Source organism: Martes martes (genome assembly GCF_963455335.1).
Source record: "Martes martes genome assembly, chromosome: 9".
Taxonomy (NCBI): domain Eukaryota; kingdom Metazoa; phylum Chordata; class Mammalia; order Carnivora; family Mustelidae; genus Martes; species Martes martes.
The window spans coordinates 89627745-89651786 of record NC_137896.1 but is presented as its reverse complement, the minus strand read 5'-3'; the positions used below and the strand labels follow the sequence as shown (position 1 = coordinate 89651786).

At 48.0% G+C, this 24042-nt stretch overlaps 1 protein-coding gene across 2 annotated transcripts in view; it reads right to left on the bottom strand.

The window, feature by feature from the left end:
- Positions 1-24042, bottom strand: part of TET3 (tet methylcytosine dioxygenase 3) — a gene marked incomplete at its 5' end in the record, with an annotated part of 100131 nt that overhangs the window by 14045 nt on the left and 62044 nt on the right. For both annotated transcript variants that reach the window (XM_080814106.1, XM_080814107.1), the window contains 4 exons: positions 2731-2881; positions 4152-4360; positions 11199-11292; positions 17551-17641. In XM_080814106.1, coding sequence (XP_080670232.1) covers positions 2731-2881; positions 4152-4360; positions 11199-11292; positions 17551-17641 — 545 coding nt within the window. The remainder of the gene's footprint in view (positions 1-2730; positions 2882-4151; positions 4361-11198; positions 11293-17550; positions 17642-24042) is intronic.

Sequence of the window (24042 nt, the reverse complement as noted above, 5' to 3'; positions counted from 1 at the left end):
TGTATGCTGGAAATTGACCTCCATTCTGGACCATCACTAGGCTGCTGGGAAAGTAGAACTTAGGTGCCATCAGGGGTCTTGACAGAGTTCCCTCAGGAAGGGGCACAGTGCCATGTCCGTTTTAAAGCTGGAGACGTGGAAGCTCAGGAAAAGTCCTGGCCTGAAGGTCCAGCCCCCGGACTGCCCAGCTACTGCTCTTCCAGGCTCTCGCTCAGGGCATCTCACAACCCGTAAAACAGGCTGTTGGTTTTGAGTTCTGAGCATCCCAGGCCAGAGGTATGATATGGCAGGCATGTAAAAGCAGGAGCAACAAATGTGGCTTTCTCTTCCGGTATTACAGGCAGGGAGGTGAAGGCGAGAGGGGTGCTCAAGGTCTGTGTGGGGGAGCCCCCAGCCAGCCAGGCCTAGAGCCCATCACGAGCCAGCGGCACACCCTTCGGAGCCCTGCCCTGCAGACCTGCGCCATCGTGTGCCTTCGTCGCCAGCCAGGCACGGCTACTGAAATAAATGTGAATTTTAATTAAAGTGAAGAATCCAGTCCCCCTGTTTTACTAGTCACATTTCCAAATGCTCAGCGGTTCCACACAGCTCCCGTGCTGTTTTTACAGAGAACGTTTCCCTCCTCACGGACATTCCGCTGGCCAGAGCCGCCCCACACCAGGCAGCAGCATCCCCGCTGCATTTGGTCAAGGCTTCAGGTGTCACCCGCCTGGCCCTCCAAGGGGGCCGAGCAGAGCCAGCGGGGGTGGGGCCAGGGGCCTCCTAGAAGGCCTTGAACAGAGGCATGCAGAGTTTACTCAGAGGAAAGAGGAAGACGACGGAAGAGAGAAAGAACCAAGTTTAGAGAAGTGGAAATGTGAGCGCGGGACCGATGGCTCAGCGTCTGTCCAGCCAGGCGGCCCGGGCAGCCAGCCACCCCCAGCCTCTGGCTGTAGTCCAGACACTGCCACCAGCACAGCGGGCCCAGGGCCAGCACAGCGCAGGGGTGAGGCTCATGAGCTTTGGGGAAATCCATGCCCAACTTCACCATTACTGCCACAGGGCCTTGGGCAAGCCAAGCGCTTCCTCTATGAAGTGAGGAGCAGTAGCGCCCAGACCCTGGGGTGCCATGAGCCTGGCTGAGATATACACCTGGGAGGTGCCAGCCCGAACTCAGTAGGACGGAAGCGCATAGGAATGCGAGCTGACAGAACAGGGCGAGTGAGAGAGAAAAACGAAGGCAGTGCATTTTCTCTCCTGGTAATTCTTACTTCCCGTGGCCCCGGGGCTCCTCTCTTCACTGAAACAACTGCATTCGCTGCTTCCAGGGGAGGGCGGATGCCGCCAGAAATAAAAGTCTAGTGTCAAACCAGACTGGTAGACTAGCTTGTGCAACAGTCTAAAAGCCGGGCTTCGGGGGCACCGGGGTGGCTCAGTCGGATGGGCGTCCAACTCTTGGGTCATGGTCTGGGGGTTGTGGGACTGAGCCTGGTGGCATCGGGCTCCAAGCTCAGTGGGGAGTCTACTCCCTCTGTTCCTCCCCCTGTTCTGGTTCTTTCTTACACTCCCACTCTCTCTTTCTCTCTCGAATAAATAAATGAAATCTTTAAAAAAAAAAAAAAAGCCAGGCTTTGAGGGAAAAAAGTTCTGCTTTGAAAATGCTTCCTTTTGTTTCTGAAAAGCAGGGCTGAGAACTCTGAGCATAGAAGTTTATTACATGTATAGTAGAAAAATACACGCCTGCGGCGCCTGGGTGGCTCAGTCGGTTAAGCATCTGCCTTTGGCTCAGGTCATGATCCCAGGGTCCTGAGGTCAAGTCCCACATTAGGTTCCTTGCTCAACAGGAAGCCTGCTTCTCCTTCTGCCTGCCACTCTCCCTGCTTGTGCTCGCTCTCTCCCTGACAAACAAAATCCTAAAAAAATAATACACTCACACCCAAGGGGAGTCCCCATACCCATGGAAAAGGGGGAAACCCTCTGGTACAAGGAGCTTAGGGATATACGGAAGGTAGAACCAGAGATCAAGATGTTGCCTTGACCCCCACAAAAGGGTCTAGTACCCTACCTAGGACAGGGAGCCCAGACAGGTCTGCACCTTCTCTGTACTTGGAACTCAGAGGGGAGCCCACCTCTTGGAATGGCCTTCACAAGCAGGGCAACAGAGGGGAAGGGGCAGGGCGGAAGGCAGCCTGACCTGACGAGGCAGCTACCGAGAGGCCGTACCGTGTGGACACCAGGCCAGTGCCTAAGGGCCAGGCCAGACTCCCAGGAAGAGACAGCAAGGGCCCAGACAGGTGAACAACCGCAGAGAGGTCACTGGCCACCAAGCAGGATGAAGGTCACTCTGGGAAATCCAACACTGGCCCCAGAAAATGGCTCATGGCCTTGAGGCTCCCCTTCCTGCTAAACATCCTACCCCCTCAAAGACATCTTGGCAAGAAGGAAGAGAAGAAATGACCCAGGAAGCGGGTCCCATTCAGATGTAGAATTTGAACATTTGCCATAAAGAGATGGTTTTAAAGCTGGAAGAGTCTGGGTACCCAGTTGTCGGTTAAGTCTAATCTCTCACTCCCCCTGCCCTCACACCACACCCCACACCCCTTACCTCATGGCAAGATAAGGTCAGTTCAAAAAAAACAAAGCAAGTTGCATTCTGCGCCCGTCTGAGTCCCACCTGCTGACCCACCCTCCCCCCTGGGGCATGAAGGATGGCAGGTAGAGCGGGGCTGGCGGGAGGGTCCCCCCGCTCACCTCCTTGGGGTTATCCCCTGCGAGGCGGAACTTGCGCGGCGTCTTGCTGCGAGCGTATTTGCAGCCGTTGAAGTACATGCTCCAGGAACAGCCGAAGGAGAAGGAGGCGCCACAGGTGCTGGGGTCTTTGCCTTGGCAAGCGCAGGTCCGGCTGCAACAGACGTCCCACGTTAGGCACGCGGACACAGGCTTTGTTCGGAAACCTTCCTCCCTGCCCAGGGGGAGGTCCTGCGGAGGCCTAGCATCCGTGGCCTCCCAGTGACTGGGACCACATCCTTCCCCACCTCCGACTCCTCTCCCAAGTGTCCTGGGGTCAACGGTCCGCTCTGAGCAGCCCGTTCTTCTCCTACCCCTGAACCTCCTGCTGTTGGGAGAAGCTCATGGGTTGTTTGAGGTAAGCAGGAAGAATCCAGTCAAAACCCCAATAAGGCTTATCCTTTGCCTTTACTCTAATATCATGACAGCTTTCGACGCGTTCAACAAACAGGGACGTAACATGAACTACGGGGTTTGAACACTCCCACATCCTTCAGGCCCGGGTGCTGACAGGCCTTTAAACAAATTAACACTGACATTGTCACTCAACAACTAATTTGGAAACAACCCAGATGCCCCTCAACTGGGGAACAGATAAATGAAGGCGCCGCCACTGGCAGTGGCATACTACTCAGCAGTAAAAAGGAACAAGCTGACACGAGCACAGATGAAGCTCGGGGAAAGAAGCCACACCCAAAAGGCTATGCTCGGTCTGGTTCCATTTATAGAACATTCTTGCAAAGGCAAACCTATGGGGACAAGAAGCATGATAGGCCATTGGTTGCCAAGGGCAGAAGGAAGGATCTTCTTGTAAAGGGGCACAGGGGAATTGGGGGGAATGACAGAACCGTTCCATTATCTGGATGGTGGCAGTGTTGGCTATGGCACTGTAAACATTAGTCCCTGTTACACTGTGGGTTAATCAACTGCAATTTAAATAAAAACTTAAAAAAAATCTTCAAACTGTATACCTAAAAGGATGAATTTTTACTCTACTTTTTTAAAGCAAAAATACCATAATTTTAAAAATGGAAAGAGACCCTAGGAGGGCAGGTTTCATGATGACTACTGATGCCTTACACTTGAGTGGGGGCACTCACACACTTTTTCACGGTTGTTCCAGCATTAGAGTCCCAAAGTCCATGTGAGGTTCAACAGCAAAGCTGAACCCAGGGAAGAGACCCTTTGCCGCCGGCACCAGAAGAACCCAGGCTGGGATCATGGGGGAGATGCTTTCATCACAGCCCTGACTGCAGGGCAGGCAGGGCCTGGGGCGGGTGGGCAGAGTCCCCTGCATGGCAGAGTCCCCTGCCAATGGCCACCTGGCCCAGCTGCCCCCACCCCTGCATGTGGGGACCCCCCACCCTGCCCTGCTCCCCACGTACTCATCATTGAGGCCACATCTCCGGCTGGTGGGGTTCCCATACTTCCGGAGGGTGTCGGTGAGCTCCTGGTAGAGGGTGTCTCCGAGGCTGCGGGGGATGCCCTCCCAGGCCAGGATGAGGATGACAATCACAGCGTTCTGGCAGTGGTGACCTGCCCGGTGCCGCACCAGGCACAGCAACTTCTCCTCTAGCGTGTGCCTACGGATCACCTGCAGGGATGTGGGCAGGAGCACACCGTTCACTGTCGGAAACCGGCCCCCTCGCTCCTCTGCCCGGGACATGACACCCCCTCACCTCTGCCCACCAGACCAGGGCAGTGGGTCTTTAGGGCAGTGTCGGCAACAACCACGCAGGCTGAGAGACCACTATCATTAGGGAATAATAAACACAAACATTTTCTTAAGAGCAAAATAAAAAATAATTACTACAATAAGTTATTGATGAGTTGCATAGGCTTAGAACTAAAAATATAGAGATAAAACTGTGAGCCAAGATATATTCAGAGATTTCTTTTTAGGTCGTCCTAAAATATTTGCAGAGAAAATGCTGCCTATCTGTATGATTTTGGTTACAAAACAAGAGCTTTGGCGCTTTGGGAAAGTTTTGGGCAGTTTCTCGAAATGCATAACATGTCATTACCACATGACCAGGCAGGGCCACTCCTAGGAATTTACCCAATAGGACCGAGAGCGGGGACTGGGACAAGCATTTCCATGCTCCTGTTCAGAGCAGCACCAGTCACAGCAGCCAGATAGCGGAAGCAACCCAGATGTCCATCAACAGACATGGATAAACAAAATGTGGCCTCTCCATACGTGAAATAGTCATCAACAAGGAAGGAACATCAGACACACATGACGACAGGGATGGGCCTGAAGAGCACTGTGTTAAGTAAAATAAGCCAGATGTTGAAGAACAAATACCATACAGGATTCCACTTACAAAGGGTACCTGGAACAGTTGGATTCACAGGGACAGCAAGTAGAATGGTGGCTGTTGGGGGCTCAGGGAGCAGAGAATGGGGACTTAGTTAAAGGGTACAGGGTTTCTGTATTCTAAGTTTTGGAAATACAGAGTGTGGTGATGGTTGCATAAGAATGTGAATGTAGGGGCGCCTGGGTGGCTCAGTGGGTTAAAGCCTCTGCCTTCGGCTCAGGTCATGATCTCAGGGTCCTAGGATCAAGCCCTGCATCGGGCTCTCTGCTCAACGGGGAGTCTGCTTCCCCCTCTCTCTCTGCCTGCTTCTCTGCCTACTTGTGATCTCTGTCAAATAAATAAGATCTAAAAAAAAAAAAAAAAAAAGAATGTGAATGTAGGGGTGCCTGGGTGGTTCAGTGGGTTAAGCCTCTGCCTTTGGCTCAGGTCATGATCTCAGGGTCCTAGGATCGAGCCCCACATTGGGCTCTCTGCTCAGCAGGGAGCCTGCTTCCCCCTCATTCTCTCTCTTGGCCTGCCTCTCTGCCTACTTGTGATCTCTCTCTCTTTGTCAAATAAATAAATAAAATCTTTTTTTTTTTAAGTGAATGTAGCTGGTACCACTGTACACTTAAAGATGGTTAAAAGGGTCAATTTTACGTTATGTATAATTTAACATAATTTTTAAAGATTAGTAATGCCCCCCAAACCAGTGACCTGTATACTCTGAATGGACGAATTGTATAGTATGTGTACTGTGTCTCAATAAGGCTCTTAACATGACGAGCAAGGGCCTGGGGCTCTGCACCCCATGGCTCCTCAGCCAGGCTCCCCCCACCCCAGGTGCCAGAACTCCCACCTAGCTCCCACGGCAAAGGGCCCGGGAGCCAAGGCATGAGGTGGCTGACCTCTCCTAAGAACTCCAGCTAATTCCAGGAGCCAATGAGGGCCTGTGAGGAAGGTAGACTGGGAAGGGTTTCGAGGGAACAAGGACTCAAGGTGGCATTCCACAGAGAAGTCAACACAGAGGGCTTTCCTGAGGAGCTTCCTGCTCTAGAAGGGGAGCAGGTGGTAGGGGTGGGGGAGAGGGACAGGGAGGCCACTAACAGACCTAACACAAGCAGTAGTGGATCACGTGCTGAAGCAGGGCCATGGGGGAGGACATGGGAAAAGGAACACATTCAGACACACTGAAGAGAAAGGGGACTTTGGGACCCTCTGACTCGAGGGGCTCACAGACAGGAGAAAGTTTTAAATGCATTTTCACTTTTGTGGCACGGGACAGTGGGTGGGTTGTGGGCTGCTTCTTGGTGAGTTAACTGGGAACGTGACCGGACTGAGAGCAGTCAGTCCTCATAGGCCCCAGGAGATGGATCTGGGGTCAGGAGATGCCTGTGCTGGATACACACTTGGTCATGAGTGTGTCAGTGCAGGAGACATCTGAAGAGGCAGCCAGACAGGATAAATAAGGAGAGTGAGTCAGACGGACAACAGGGGAGCAGTGCGGACAGAGCACAGCCACTTGAAAAAGCAGCACTTGCCCTTCAAAAGGAATAAGCCCGGCCTTCTCTCCATCGACCAGTGCCTGAGGAGAATCTCAGCCTAGGACATCCACCTCTTCCAATTTTAATAAGACAACAGAGATCCAGACTTTTACACAAAATCTCTGCTTTAAAAATGTGAGCATTTTGGGGCACCTGGGTGGCTCAGTGGGTTAAAGCCCCTGCCTTCGGCTCGGGTCATGATCCCAGGGTCCTGGGATCGAGCGCCGCATCAGGCTCTCTGCTCAGCAGGGAGCCTGCTTCCCCCTCTCCCTGCCTGCCTCTCTGCCTACTTGTGATCTCTCTCTCTGTCAAATAAACAAATAAAATCTTAAAAAAATAAATAAATAAAATAAAAATAAATAACAGTGTGAGCATTAACTCCAATGTTTTAAATCACGGTAAAACACCCAGGACATAAAACCGACCACTTCCATGTGTGGTTTGGTGGCGTCCGTACGCTGCCATTGATGGGCACCTGCTGCCAGAACTCTCTTGCCCCAAACAAAAACTCTGTAGCCTTGTAACACTCTCTCCCCTCGCCTCCTTCCCCAGCCCGTGGCAACAAGCACTCGATCTGCTGACCCTCCGAGGAGGGCGACTATGTGCAGAAACTCATACCCGTGCAGTCGTCTGGGACTTATCCTCTGGTGACTGGCTTATTCCACTCCATGTAACAGCCTCAAGGCTCATGCCGGCTGCAGCAGGGATCAGAATTTCCTTCCAAATTTTAAGGGGCACCTTGCAGGCTAAACAAAACACATCCCCGGCCCACGAGTTCCTGCTTTGAGCCATCCCAGGGGAGCATCAGTTACATCATTATTTTTTAAACTGTTTTTCTGGGAAAAGGAACCTATGAACGTGCCACTAAGTCTGCCGTGAGAAGACTCGCTGTGTGACTGTCTGGGCGTGTTGTGAGCAGCTGCGCACATCCCAGGGATTGATAAGACAGCAGTCCCTGGGCTGCCAGGGTGGCTCAGTTGGGTAAGTGTCTGCCTTGGCTTGAGTCATGATCCCGGGGTCCTGGGATCAAATCCTGCACCAGGCTCCCTGCTCAACGGACAGCCTGCCTCTCCTTCTGCCTGCCATTCTCCCTGCTTGTGTGTGTGTGCAGGCGCACACTCTCTCCGACAAATAAATAAAAATCTTTTTAAAAAATTGCATATTAAAAAAAAAAAAAAGAAGACAGCAGTCCTATCACCAGGGTTCCTGAGGCACCACCGTCCACCTCTTGCTCAGTGCGCAGGGCAGGGCACTGGCTCATGGCGCCCATGTGTGACAGTGTATTCCAAGCACACAGGGAAACATCTTACCTGTCTGAGCTGAGATTGAGGCCATATCCTTTTGGTTTCCCAAGTGGCAAACACATAAACATGACTAGCACAAGCAGACAGCTCTCTGTGGCCATACCCTCACAGGCCTATGGCTACACTCAAAAAAACCGTCAGAAAACTGAGTAAAGTGGAGCTCCCTACCCACATTAGGAAGGAAACCAGCAGGACTGAATGCACGAAGCACACAACTGAAAGGCCCACGGAAGGGCAGGAGGACGCCAACACCTGAGCTCGGCAACACCAATGGCTCATAAGCCACCACAGAACCACAGACAGCCCACTCAGATTCTGGGCAGGATTTCCCTGACCACTGCACCCAACAGAAGCCCAAATCCGTCTTCCAACAGCTCCCACTCCTGGTACTCAGTTTCAACCCCCGGGTTTCCCCAGGAGGCCCATTCCACGGTGCCTTCTACGGGCCTTCAAATACCGGGCTTCTGCCCCTGGTCATCGGTACAGACTGGCCCATGCAGCAGCTCCGCGGTTCTTCTACCGAAAGCCCACTTCTGCTGTCAGTGGCATTTGCTTCCGGCGTGCCTCCGTTTATACTGAGCCCTAAGAATGCGACCTGGGTCACTCCCTTACTCCCACGCTTGGCAACTTCCATATTCTCTACAGGCCACCTTACAACTGGCGGTTACCAGTGGGCTCCCTGGGCCATCCCACTGCTTTCTTAGATCCTTCTCTCAACACACATTTACTGGGTACCCATGACGAGCCTCAGCTCTGTCCCTGAGATCCTGGCCAGTCAAGTCCCGAATTTGTCAGGCATACTACTTTTAGATGAACGTACTGGCTGGGGGCTCAGGTGGCAAACAAAGACATGAAGCTGGTTGGAAAGGGAAACCCGGGCTCTAGACGTGAGACCAGAGGAGGCTGTGGGCAGGGAGAACCACAGGAGGTGTCCACCATGGGCAGCCAGGCACTGCCCTGTATGTAGCCACAGACCACCGCCTGGGCTCCTGAAGCTACGCTGCCGCCAAAGACAATCAGCCCTTCTTGGCACTGATGAGTCCCTTCCCCATGAGGGGGCACCTGTCCCTTCTCCAACTTCCAGGGAGGTAGAACTCTGTAGATGAGCTCTACCAACAAAACAGATCGTGTATTTGGCGGCTGTGTAGGCAAACCAGAGAAGCCCACCGCACTGAGGGAGATGGCTACACAAGACCACCACACGACTCAGCACCACCCCTTTCTTACCACTGTCATCATCTATGACCTGCCACTATTTGCTCTTCCTATTAAAAAAAAATTTCTTTCCTCTCTCAATTAATGTTCCGTCACCAGATACTGGAATTTCCCCATCTCTGGGAACACCGTCACCATGCATTCCCTTCTATCTGGCCTTTTCTTTCAAAGCCAGCGTCCCCCACTGGGGTTTGGTGACGCTCCTGAGCTATTTCATCCCTTGGACAAAACATCAGGTGTCCTGCGTGCTCTGCTCTGGGCATCTGTCCATAGACCCTGCAGGATCAATGTGTGAAGATCGAGGTCCTCCTGCTCCCTCATTCTGCTTCCTGCTCACTGCCCCAGGGACCGAGCTCACTCTTCACCCAAGCACCTCCTTCCTCAGGCCCGGCAGAGACCCACAGGAGCTGCTCCCTGGGGGTACTGGGAGCTGGAAATGCATATTCTCTTCACCAGCACCACCCACAGAGCCAGCTCTTTTCTTCCCGACTGTTCCAAAGATGGAAAAGTCTCTACCTGGGTGAGGACCTTCAGTTTTCATCCAAGACTGGAATTCCTCGAGGACTACCTGAATTAGCAGGAATAAGGGGCAGACACCAGGTCACTGATGGCTTCTCGGGGGGCTAACACCACCTCCTAATCAGCCCCAGACATACACCGTCTACCCGCCACTGTAACGCCCAACTTTCTGGAGGACGGGACACTGTGCTCCTTCATACTTGTGAAAGCTCTATGTAGTTCCAGGTTCTTTTTTTTTTTTTTCTTTTTGAAGTTCTTATTTATCTGAGAGAGAGAGCAAGCGCGCGCGCGTGCGTGAGCGAGCGCACACATGTGCACGAGTCGGGGGAGGGGCAGAGGGAGAAGCAGTTTCCCCACTGAGAAGGGACCCTGGGATCATGACCTGAGCCAAAGGCAGACACTTCACCTACTGAGCCCCCCAGGCGACCCCACCCCCAGATTCTTTCATTGTATATAATTCAGCAACATTGACTGAAAATTGCTAAAAACAGTTATGTGGTAGTTTAGGTTCAGACACCTTTCATGTCCATTAAAAACAGACCAACATACGAAGGCATGGCGGACAGACCATGTGCACAGATGGACAGATGGACCGCCTTCCCTCACTCCAAGCGAGCTGGTGTGTTCATGTGGCCTTTCGCCTTTGCTCCCATGACTCTTCTTGCCAGAAATGCTTCTGCTCTCCCCTCGGGCCATTTATATGGCCCTGCGCTCACGGCCCCACAGTCGTGGCCCCATGCACACCCCCTCCTCCAAGAAACTGAGCCTCACTCTCCCCCCACCATGCACGTCCCTGGACTCTGGACTTCACAGCACTGTCTCAAAGTTGGACCTTGATGTTTCGGGTCTCTGATTTTACTTCCCGTGTCTCTACATCAGAAGCCGCTTGGGCACAGGCCCAGAGCTCTCTTGTTCCAGGCGCATCCCTCCACCAAGCACCCGGCACAGAGCCAAGCTCACGGCTACCTGATGACCCCATGGCTGCTCTGGAGCACAGACTCTGCAGGGACGCTAAAGGGCTCCTGCAGGACTGGAAAGACAAGGTCAGAAAACTGTGTGTGGGCGGGGGGGTCTCAGTCACCGCCGTTGCCCCTGCTGAGACACTTAGGCTGCCTCGAAGGCAAGACTGGCTCAGAAGTCACTCAGATGCACGCGCCTCCCGCCACCCCCCCGCCCCCGAGGCAGAGCTCTTCTGCCACACGTGGGGCCCGGGGGTCACATGGTCCACAGGGGGGCCCCGCCTTGAGGGAGACGCCGTCTCTGTGCCTCCCTTCAACTATGTCCCCGAGCCATGGGGAGAGTTTGAACTGAACATAATGACTAGAGCATTTCTGAGGCCAGCCCAGGATGCCAGGGGCTGGCGTTGAAACAAAACAAGAGCAGGCAGCGCAGCCTGGGGGAAAGTGACCTTAACCGAGCACAGATACCAACTCTGACTCCGCTGGACAGGAAGCGTCTATAGGCTCTACACACCCCTGGGCTGGCCTGTGGGAGGCAAGTGAAGCACAGCCCTTGCTGGGGGCGGGGTGGGGGGGGTGCTTGACACTCACCCACTTGGCGATGGGGCAGCCGCGCGAGCTCTTCCCCTCCTTCCCAGTGTAGATGACCTTCTCGATCCGGATGGCTTTCCCCTTCTCTCCATACCTGGAGACGGAGACAGAAGCTGCCATCAGCACAGTGGAGCCCCAGAGGAGAGCAGCTCATGGTAAGAAGGCAAGCCTCAGTGTGCTTCAGCGTGGGTTTCGTTACCATGGGGTCAACAGAGAAGGAGAAGAGTTTAAGTGTTTGTTCTGTGCCGAGAGCCTCTGGAGACATAGTGGCCACTTATGGCATCCCAGGGCCTCTGGTCCATCTTGCCCAGGGTTGAGGGGATTGTCAAGCACAACATCCCTGGTTATTACCTCTGAGCCTTGGGGAAGGGTGCTCAAGCCAGTGGCTAAACATGGCCCTTTGTATCCAGCCTTGGTAGCTGAGTCACCCTGAGAGTTTGTTATGTATAAATTCAACAGGCAGAACGAGGTAAACGGGGAAAGCCTTCTTGTTTTCCTTCCACAATCCCCAGCTGACACCTGAGCATGAGGAGGACCGACAGCTGAGGCCAGGGGAAGGGACCCTACCAAGCACCAACTGTCCATGCCCCGCGCGGATGGCACACACATTCCGCACACACACTTGCCCTGGTCTGCACACGCACATGCACGTGTAAGGGGGCCCGAGGCCATCTCACGCAGAGGGGAGGAAACCATGGCCACAGAGCTGACTGCCCTGCCCAAGGCCACACGACCACAGTGCCGTGGGCAACGGGAGCTGCAGTGCCGGCCCCGCCACTTTCCGCCTACAGGACTGCAGCCATGTGACTGAATTTCTCGAGGCCTCAGTCTCCTAACCTGCAAAATGGACATAAAAAGGGCTCCCACTTCTTAGACTTGGAAAGAGAACAAAGGAGATTGTCGCCAGGGGCTACATGGTTTCAAGTGCTTTGAAGTTCCTGGCACAAGGTAGGAGCTCGTGAACTATTAATTCTTAACAACGCAAGTAGCCACCTGACTGAACTGTCTTATTTTTAATAGCTTTTTAGTTTCTAGAACCAAGTCCTAGCATCTGTAAGCAGGGTCAGCGGTCCCTTCCTCCTGTCCACTCCTCATGCCCCATTTCAGGCTCCTGTCTTTCTGCCCCAGTCAGGGCTCCCCAAATGCTAGCGGGCACCTTTGCTTATTCCCTCCCTCGACTAAAATGCTGCTGACTCCATCCGTGAGCGTGAAGCCAGTGGACCCAGGGAAGAGACAGAGACTGCCTTACTTGGCAGCCACTTACCAGGGGTCTCCTGTTCGAAGGATTTTTGATCAAGTATTATTAACTTTTATCAAAAGCACTTTTCGCATCAAAGGACATTGATGCCTGAATGGTTCTTTTTTTCCTTTGGTCAATTAATGCAGTGTGCTACTTTAACGGACTAAATCAAACTATCCTTGTATTTTTGTAATGAATCCGAGTTGGCCACGGCCTGTTATCTTTAACACACAGTTTAATAGAGAGAAATGATAACATTTCACACCTGCCCCCGTTTACATATCCTCTCTTATGCACTCCCTCACTTCTCAACATGTTATACCACGGTGGTCTTATGAAACACCGACCTCAGCCCCTGTTTTTTGGTAACTGAAACTAATCCAAAGAGAATTTCTCCTTTTATGAACAAAGGCAGAAAGTGAACATCGTGTTCGGCGTCTCTTTCGCCATGAGCCATTGCGGAGGCAGTGCGCGCCCAGAATAACGGGGCAAGAGTGGCCCCACTAAGCATCTTCCCCAGGAAATCCACTCAGCATCTCCGCATCCAGCTGCCAGAGCTCTGAACTGTATCCGTGAGCATCTGGGCTTTGTCTTGATTTATTTTGTGCATCCATTAGCCAGATGTATCTTAAGGTATGAGAGAAGCCTAAAAGAGGTAATTGGAGCGGAAGGAGGGTCCAGGAACGCTCTAACATTTCTCCCTGTAAGTTAAATGTAACTGCTTCTTCACTTTACTGCTATTTTCGGTTTAGGAAAATTTTCAAAGGGATGCTCCACTTCTGGATAGTGCAGGAGACCTGCATTCTTTCTCTTGTCTGCTCTGCTTCCAGGAATCTCTAGGCCTCTGAGCTCACTGCACAGACACACCAAGACTTAGGAACAAGATATTCATTGTTGCATCGACAACTGAGAAATTAGAAACAACTTAAATATCCAGCATAGGACTGGCTAAATACAATATAATCAATATAATACATTTCCATATAATGGAAAACCATGCAGCCATCAAAAAGGATTTGACATAATTGTATGCATTAACATGGAGGAAATTAACAAGGGGGGAGGCAGCTGCAAACAGTGGGTATGTTATGACTGATCCCCTTTGGTGTAAAATTCATCTATATATGTGTAGCTATAAATGCTTAGAAAAAACTAAAGGGTAAGCATGAAACTTTCTTTTTAAAGTTTCTTCTGGATAATTGCTGGAGAGCTTTATTCATTCTTAGTTTTTTAAAGCAAGACTTTTATAGACAGGTTTTATTTTTGTAATTGGGAAAGAAAACAAATTATTTTTTAAAATACTGATGTATAGTTTCTTTGAGTTCCCAGAGATCTTGAGTGAAACAGAGAATACTGAAGAGGTAAAAAGCATTTCTGAGAATTAGCACATGAAAATTCTATGGCTATGTGAGTCCCTTATAGAATGTGTTCGGGGATAGGACCCTGGGGAGTTGACATGGTGTGGCCTGGTCCCAGAGGAAAAGACCAGATAGTGCCACTTTTGTTCGGTTCCTGGAAAACTTTCAATTTCACAAACATTTATCAGGAAGTGGTCGCCACGTGCAAAGCCTGGATACTTGATGTGTCCTGGGGTCCTTGTGGGAAGAACAGCCCAAGGTGTCCACGCTGGTCTCACCGAAACAGACAGGATATCATGTTCCCCACAGGAGGGTGAGCTGAGGACACTGACGCGAGCTTTCTGACCAGTACCTTCCCCACCATCCCACCCATGTGAGAAACACTTCCTACACTGACCTGCATATTCAAGAGCAAATAAAAGGGCCAAGCACTGTCTGATTAGCTAGACCTTCTATCTCTGTGCTTAAAGACAACCAATCAACTCTGGATTTGGATCTTTTTTTCCTTAAATGTCTCACTCGCTGGCCTATCATTAAGATGATATTCTAGAACATCTAGATGATGTCCATCCCCATAGACAGACGAACTCCTAGACCCTAAGCAAAGTCTGAAAGGACAGGTTGAAACCTTACTCTGAGGGATAACTCGATCATCTTAGCAAGTGATTCTCAAAGGGTGGTGGCGAACCAGCACCACCTGGGAACCCAGGAGGAATGCAGACTCTCGGGTCCCACCCCAGACCTGCGGGGTCAGGAACTCTGGGGTGGGGCCAGGGATCTGTGCTTTCACGAGTCCTCTGGGAAACTCTGAAGCCTGCTCAAGTTTGAGAACCACTGACCTAAAGTTGGACTTCTTTGGGGTTCCCTTTATCACACAGTAATGAGACCAGTTCCCCCTAAACTCAGAGGCTTTTTTGCCAGCACGGTGCCGGTTCTCTGTTTTTCGAATAAACATTGAATGAACTCCTAGGCTGCACAGAATCCCCTTCCCAGTTGGGAGGACAAGGGACTCTGCAGCACAACCTTCTTGGATACAGGTTTGAACAACAGACTACAATTGCCTATGTCAGTGGGGACCTGGGTTCCCACAGATGGAACCCATAAATAAGTTGGGAGAATATTTTAGGATTTGCTTTTGACCTCCCCCATCTTTTTCCAAATCTTTACCAGAGAAGCTAAAAGCACCAACGTCTCCTTGATTTCAGTTCGCTTCCCCTTCCTGACTTTGGCCAACTTCTGGTGGTAGAGTGGTCCTGCAGAGAGAGGGTCGGGGGGAGAGGTCTAGGGAAAGAGACAGCCTGGACCATTCACAGACTAGACCCTCAGCCTGGTGATATTCACTAATCATTCATTCCTCTCCTTCTACCACAAGAAAACTTTTTTTAAAAAAGGTCTATAAGATAAAAATAACAGGTGATGAAATCAGAGTAAAGGGGGAAAAGACGGATGTAATGTTGGTGTGCAAAAATGCAAGCAGTAGGGTCTTGTGTGTATTTCTGAGAGATGGGCCTAGAAAATTTCATTGCATGAGAAATCCAGCAAACTCATGAAGACTCCTTTGGGTCATGTCAAAAGGACTCAGGAGTGAATCTGACTAGGTTCCCATGGGCCAAAGATGAGAAATTACATTCCTCCTAATAGGGGTACACAAATCTGGCTCTAAGCTTACCAGCAGCTAACGAAGATGGAAATGCAATCTGTTACATAATTTACAAGGTCCTTAAGATAAAAATAAACCAGCTGCTGAGGAAAAACACAAGTATTCCTGGTCTTGACAGGAATTCCTCCCTTGGATCAGTTTCTGAAGAATCTACAGTTGGCTGTTATTTTTAAAGCAATGAGGGGAAAAAAAAAAAAGGACAAATCTCAACTTTATCACTATCTTCTAATCCTTGTTTCAAAACATACTCTTCCATAACTAAAAGTTATTTAGAGATCTGTCTAGAAATTTCGTAAAATTGTTACCAAGAAACAAACACAAACAAAAACTGTCCCAGATCAATGTGCACATTGGAATCCCCTGTAGCCTTCAACCTGCAAACCACAGTATCAAGATTTCCTTGAAAAACAAAATCATCACGGGCCAACTTGCTGGCTGTCCCAGCCTTGGCGCTGTGACGCATACGCGTGTCGGCACACTTGGGCGTGCATGTGTAATGCACACCCTGTCTTAAATGTTCTGTTCTCATGGACTCGGAGGTACCCTTGCAGTCAGGCTCGAATGTGCAGACTAGGTCTTTGATCAAATGCTTTTCTGATGGGCTACTTTGAATCTAAATGTTTGCAGATGGTGCAGGACAATTAGGAGTCATTACAAGAGATCACAGTCCTCCATCCATCTTACCACTTATTTACTCAGGGATGCCAGTACAGCTTTTCAGGTCAAAATCATGTTCCCTGCTACATTAATGACAGGATTCATCTGGCTCCCCGATCAGATGAAATATGGTTCCCAAATCTGTGGGAACGCTGAGCCACTCAGCCTTCCACACATCTGTCTGTATATGTACACACAAACATGTTTGTCTACATAATCTTTGCCTTTACTATTAAAATGCTAATGCTTGTTATAAAATTTCTACCAGTACATATGTGTATGAGACAGAACCCCTGGTGCGTGGTCATTGCCTATAAGCACGAAGTACTCTCCAGACACGAATTCAGCTTCTCTTTGTAACTCTCCTACAGTGTATGTGTACTTCTATCAGCTCCATTTTGCAGATACGAAAACTGAGTCACAGAGTGGAACAACTTACACAAGGACTCAGCAGGAAGGGCAGGGCCAGGATTAGATCGTGATGTCTAGCTCCAGAATCCACATGTTCTCAATCATCAAGCTATTTTACCCTTCTGTACACTGGAACTCATGGCATTTCATATCTGCTTTGGACATAGATTTTTGTACATAGATTTTTGTACATAGATTTTAAAGTCTCTATATATACAAACTGCTTAAAAAAACAGAACAGCGTTGTTAAGGAAAAACCCTATAGTCCTGAGTTTGAATTCTAAATGTTAATGTAAACTGCTATGTATTTGATCAGTAATCAATAACCAAAAATAAAAACCCGACACATACCTCTTAGCTCTTTCTACTGAAATGGCCTAGAAACAATGGGCACATCTAGTACCAGAATTTGTTTTCTAAGTACTTTTCCCCCAGTAAAAGGGACCGGGGCTTCTTGGGTAAGTGCGGAATGCGAGCCCCGAGCATAATACCACATGAGGAATGGAGAAAGCTATCAGACTCCCGGGACAGCATCACAACGACTCAGGGTATAGCCTAAATAGACACCCACTGGCCAAAGAGGAAATATTCTATTCCTCCTAGTGGAGGCACAAAATACCACATACGAAGTTGTTTTGAAAAAAAGAAAGAAAAAACGATCTGATTCCCATGACGTCTTTAGCTCCAGCTGCGAATTTACATGCCATAGTGAGGGCAGAAGGACACAGTGAATGATACCTCAAAAAAGCCAGCAGCAAAATTCAGACCTTGAGAAACACTGCGGGACAGGGTCATTTCACCAAATTTCATCAATAAAAAGTAGTTCAAGAGAGACAGAGAAGAGCCGGGGAGGGCAAGAGAGAGGGCAGACCTACGGAGAGAGCCCCGTAGTCAACCTTCCACTGTCTGGGTAGCGCGACCTCCTTCCTGTTCGTCGTCCGGTATGAGGCAGTGACAATGAGAGGCGCCTCAATGCCACGCTCTCTTAACTGCCCACCTCTGCTTGGACACCTGGGCGTCACTCACCGCTCCTCCATGAGCTCCCGGATAGAGGCTACCGTGGGGCCAGATCCCAGGTGAGTATAATACGGACCTTCATCTTTCTCCACTATTTGTTCTGCAGAGACACAGAGTAAACATTATTTGGAGGCATCGGTTCATAACATCAATTCAGAAAGGCAAACCACCAATAGGAACGTTAACGGGCACATTACAAAACAGGAAATTCAAATGGCTTATAAACGTGAAAATGTGTTCAACTCCTTTAGGAATCAGGATATGCACATTAAAGTCACAGTGTAACACCACGGCACACCGGGCAGACTGACAAAAGCTGAAGAATCTGGTAAAATCAAGTCAAGATTGTCGAGACTGTGGTAGAACCACTTCAGAATTCAGTCTGCCGCGCTGTCCGCGTTCTAGACTGGGGTCAGCAAACTCCTCTACTCCTAGGGCTATACACACAGGAATAAAAAATAACGACTCACTCGGATACTTGTAGGCTAATTTATGAGAGACAAAAGGTGAAAACAACACAAATGTCCATCCACAGATGGACAAAATGTGGGGTCGCCGCCCAATGGAGTATCATCCAAACCTAAAAAGGAATGAGGTTCCAAAACCTGCTACAACATGGATAAGCCTGGAAAGCTTGATGCTGGGTGAGAGAAGCCAGACGCAAGAAGACGGCTACTGTGTGACTCCACTTAGAGATGCTCAGAACAGGCAAATTCCTAGAGAGAGAGATTAGACTAGAAGGTAGCAGGCAGGGGCAGAGAAAGGGGACTTACTGAGCACTGCCTTTCTGCATGGGGGGATGAAAATGTTTTGGAAACACCGGGGACTGGCCGCATGGTGTTGTGAGTGTAGTTAATGCCACTAAACCGTACACTTGAAAATGGTGAAAATGGCAAGTGTTCTGTTATATATATTTTACCACAATTTAAACAAAAAAAAAAAAAAAGAGGGAAGTACTGACATGCGGTACAAGGCAGATGAACCTGAAAAACAGGACACGTAAAAGAAGCCGGACCCAAACCATTGCACGCCACGCAGTCCCGCCCGTGGGAAATAGCCAGAATGGTGAGGCTACGGAAGCAGAACGCAGACTGATGGCGGCTGGAGGCTGGGAGGAGGGACAGAGCGTGCAGGAACTGTGGGACGAGTAAGGGGTTTTGGGCTGGGGTGATGGACATGCTCTGGAACTGGACAGACGTGGTGGTTGTGCCCTGTAAATGAACTAAAAACCACGCAAGTGCTTACTTCCCAACGGTTAAATTTTATGTTGTAGGACATTCGCTGCATTCATTCATTCATTCACAAAAGGAACAAATTATTGAGGCACGGAGCCTGGATGAATTTTAAATGGATTTTTCTCAGTGAAAGAAAGGAGACCCAAATGACTATGTCATAGTAAGTAGCTTTTGGCTACTATATGTGGCTAAAAACAGAAAGAACTTTACACGAATACTATACTGTAGTTGGTAAGTTTGTTTTATGTCTAAAGAAATGGGACAACTAAGTGCAATGTGGTATCCCGCACTGGTCCTAGAACAGAAAAAGGATGTTAGTGGAAACAATGATGAAATCCAAAGTCTAAAGTTCATAGTACTGTATCAACATTAATGTCTGATTTTTAAGTGCACCATAACTATGTAAGATGCTTACATTAGGGGTAGCTGGATAAAAGGTATACACAAACTCTGTTCCGACTCTGCAACTCTTCTATACATATAAAATCATTAAAGGATTGAAAAAAATAAAAAACTAGGGAGCGGGCCCTATTTCGTGGATTCTGTCCTAGAAGAAATCTTAGTTACATGCATCAAAACACATGTACAAAGATTTTCATAGCAACCTTGTTTTCAATAGTCAAAACTGGAAACCTATAATCCCGCCACAGTGGGATGGATAAATAGAGTGCGGTACATCGTACGATGGGATCTCTCTAGCAGTGAGAACTGACAACCTTCGACAACATGGTTGAGCACCACAACATCACAGTAATGGAAAGAAGCATGGCAGAGAACAAATACAGTAAGATTACATTTAAATAATATTCAAAAGTTGGCTCCACTAAACTATACTGTTTAAAGAGACATGCAGAGGTGGTAAAATTACTAGGTTGAAATATGAAATGGCAGACATTCAACGGCTTTTTACCTACAAACAATGGTGATTTTATATGGTCCAATCTTACTATAAAGAAAAACAAGAAAATCCTTGTCACAAGTCAAGAGAATGGTTGCCTCTGGAGGACGGAAGAGGAATGTGAATGGGACAGGGGTACAGGGGACTTCTGAGGAGGAGGAAATGGCCTATTTCTTGATCTAGGTTGTGGCTACCCAGGCATTCACTTTATAAATTTTCACTGAGTTGTATGTGAATGTTTTGCGCACTTTCCTATACATGTAAGTCACAATTCTTTGTGTATAAAAACACTGTCAAACCTCTTTTATGCAGAACGTTATGCTCAGCTTTACGGGGGATTCAAGATAGGATGATATCTAATTGTTGCCTTTTAAAAGTTTATGGTCTATCTGGGTAGGTAATATCCACAAATAAGAAGATACCTAATGGCATTTCAAATCCATGGGGAGATTCATTTTTCAATGCACAGTGTTGAGACAACGGGGGGGGGGGAGTCTGATCCATACTCAATTATCTTACCCCCACATGTATTCCAAAGAGCTGGAAGATTTAAATACCTAAATAAATAAATAAATAAATAAATAAATAAATAAAAATTTAAACTATGCAAGTTCTGAAAGAAAAACAATGGGAGAGTTTCAAAAATATTCACAGAAAAGGGAAATCTTCTCTAAGTGTAACACGAAATTCTAAAGCCCCCTGGCACGTATATACAAATCCTGATAAATTTAACTAAAAAAAGTTTATAGTAATAACTACCAAGAGTCAAGCTAAAAGACAAATAACACACTGGGGACAAATATCTAGAATTCATACCAGACAAAAGGGTAATTTCCTTAAAATATCAAGAGCTTCTATAGCTAAATAAGGTCAATAATTCAAGAGAAAATTTTAAAAAGGATAAAAGGGGAAATGCAAATGGCTCAAACATCTGTAAAACACAAGAAGGTACCAGGTTTACCTTCCCGAGGAGTTGCCATCAGGGTCTTGTGTTGGTGAGAGTACAGGAAAACAGGCAGTATGCAAAGTAATTTAGCAATATGTTAAAATCACAAATGCACATGAGTCCATCTAACTCAGCAATTTCAAAGAATTTCAAATCTTCTAAGAACTCATTTCTGGAAATTCAGATATGTGCACAATAATACTTGTATACACAAATACTCATTACCTCATTTGTAATGGCAAAATAACAGAAACCTCAATGTCCATCATGATGTATTATGTATTCCAAAGACACTGGGGCATGTCCGTATAATGAAATGCTAAGCAATATCAAAAGGAATGAGGCAGCTCCACATTTATGGACAAAACACGACCTCCAAGATATTTTAAATGGGGGCAAAAAAGCAAATTTCAATACTGCGTGTATAACATACTACAGTCAGTGTACACATGCAATCACACATACATGAGTGTGCATACATCACACATACACACTACGTGCAAGCAAAACGGTGTTTGGGTCACTACCCACACTAAAAATAAGTGTAAGAGCAAGTTTGTTTGAAAATGAGTTCAGTTGTGTTTCTGGCTTTAAAAACAAACAAGAAGGGGCGCCTGGGTGGCTCAGTTGGTTAAGTATCTAGCTCTTGATTCTGGCTCAGGTCACGATCTCAGAGTCGTGAGACTGAACCCCGCGTCGGACTCCACGTGGGGTGTAGAGACTGCTTAAGATTCTCCCTCTCTCCCTCTGCACCCCTCCCCTTTCTCTTAAAATAAAATAAAGTAAAATAAAAAAACAAACAAGGAAAGGTCTGCAGAGCCTTCAGGCCACTGTGAAGGTGGGCAGGTCCTGGCCAGGCTGAGGAGGTTGATCTCACTGAACTCCCAGCCCTTTGACATTTCCCTGAAGCCCCTCAATAAAATGGTTTGATCCCAAAAAAAAGTTTGCAACGGTGTGTCCAGCCAATGAATTGACCAGACGTGTCTGCCTCTTATGGCTTCTGCTCCTGGAGGCTCTTCATCCCCCACTAATGTCCTGGGTCAGGCTCTTGTCTGAATTATGGGCATGGTCTAACTGATCTCAGCCCTCCTAGGTTATCCTTCCCAATTCCGCCAGTTTATACACCGCCCCCAACAAAAAAGTCTGATCATACCACTTCCCCCTAATGACCCCATGTTAGACAAGAGAAAGAACCCAAATTTCAGAGCACAGTCCACAAGGGCCCCAAGGAGCCATCTGTGCACACATCCCACCCCACGTTCGGCAGCGACCAGCACAGCTCCTGCCACCCAACTGTGCGATCCCTCCGTGTCTTCAAGAGGGTTTCCTCACTGACAACAGTGGCTTCCCTTACTTCTGTCTTTGGAAAAGCTCCTCTTTTAAGGTTTAGTTTAAATGCCACCTCTTCCCTGAAACGCAGGGGCACTTGTCAGGGTCCACTTCCCCTCTGGATTCCCAGAGCACCTTGCAGACAACAGAAACATCAAGGCACGTATGACCACCGTGTCATTCGCATGGCACAGCAGAAAGAAAGCGGATTCTGCAGAGACCTGGGGACCTGCGACCGGTTACCCTCCCGACCTGTAATCCTCGTGACTTCCTGTGCACACCACACAGAGGGCTCCGTGCAGTCTTTGGCGCATGAGATGAACTCAAAAGGCAGCTGCTGTCCAGGCTCTGCCAAACAAATTGTGTGACTGTGGCCAAGTGACACAACCCTTATGAGCCTTAAAAGCAGTTAAAATAACGTTCCTGCATTACAGAATCGTTGATGATAAGATGAGAGTTAGTCACCTAGCACTGTTCCCAACCTATTGGTGCCTAAATGTTTCATGAATGAATGAATGAATGTTTTCAACTAAAGGATTAAAAATGACTTGCTCCAAATATACACTATTCTGAACATAACACAGAGAGGATTGCAGAAGGAAGCATATGGAATGGGGGCGGGAGGGAGGGGAGACCAGAGAAGGCTGGGGAAAGGAAATATAAGAATGTGGGTGTTGGAAGTAGTGGTTTGAAGCTCTTTATAGGCGCTAGGAGACTACATGGTATATAGAAAACAGAATATAAGAAGATGCCAGAACTTCCGGGCTCTATTCCAGCTCCTATTGTCTGGAGAAAAGTCAAAATAATGGATTGACTGCAGGATCTTCCACTGGAACTAGAACATAATGTAGCTTTTAGTGACTACCTTCTGCCCCCCAGTCAGAAAAGCTCAAAACTTACTAGCTTATAGGCAGAGAAAGGAGATTTTCAAGGAGAAGATGCAAACCAAATCTTGGCCACTCCAGCCGCTGGGAAAAAAGATACAGATCCGAAACCAAGCCAGCCTCCACACGGGATGGTCAGGTTTCTCGCGGAAGGCCTCGAAAATGCAAAGGCAGACACGGCTCCGAGTGCCAAGCAAAAGCAAAGTCATTCTTTCCTGTCTGTCAGTTTACAAGGCAGCCCAGGGAGTCCTTCAGAAGCACTGTTCCCTTTAACTATATCCCTTTTCCTGACCTACATCTGTAAAAGCATATAAGATAGATAGATTTAAACATAAAGATAGATAGATCTCCTTCCTTGATTATATGTTGATTATATGTCTGTATCAGGGAGAAGATATTCTGTGGAAAAAAATTAAACTTAAGGGGCGCCTGGGTGGCTCAGTGGGTTAAGGCCTCTGCCTTCGGCTCAGGTCATGATTCCAGGGTCCTGGGATCGAGCCCCACATTGGGCTCTCTGCTCAGCGGGAAGCCTGCTTCCTCCTCTCTCTCTGCCTGCCTCTCTGCCTACTTGTGATCTCTCTCTGTGAAATAAATAAATAAAATCTTTAAAAAAAAAATTAAACTTAAAACCAAGTATGCTTAGTTATAAAACTAGTATACATTTGCAAATGTAATTATTCACAGGTATATGTTTATATATCCACAAGGCTATATATTTCATTATATATATTTATATAGGCATGAGAAAATACGTCTCATTATATATATACATATAAACATATACACACATATACGTATTTATATACATATATACATGTATATATATACATACGTGTGTGTGTGTGTGTGTGTGTGTATCTTTTCTATAGCAATGGGCTTGTACTCGGTTATGGTGCCAGACAAGTGACAATACTTTGCAAGGTTGGGATAATGTTCTAAAGAATGCAGTCCACATTCTCAATCAGTAAGCAATATATGCTTCTGTTTTTTCATAGGAAAGTAAGGTTTATTAACCTTTTTTGGTGCTGTTTAATGCAATTCATCTTAAATTCAGTACATGAGTTTACCCTATTTACATTTATTGTCATAATATATGTTTGCTCTTCTGTCATTTTATGTTATGTTTTCCATGCTGTGTCCTTGTTTTTTTCTTTCCTGTCTTTTGTTATAGGTTTTATATTTTCTTTTACTCCCTCCCCTCGACCCTGG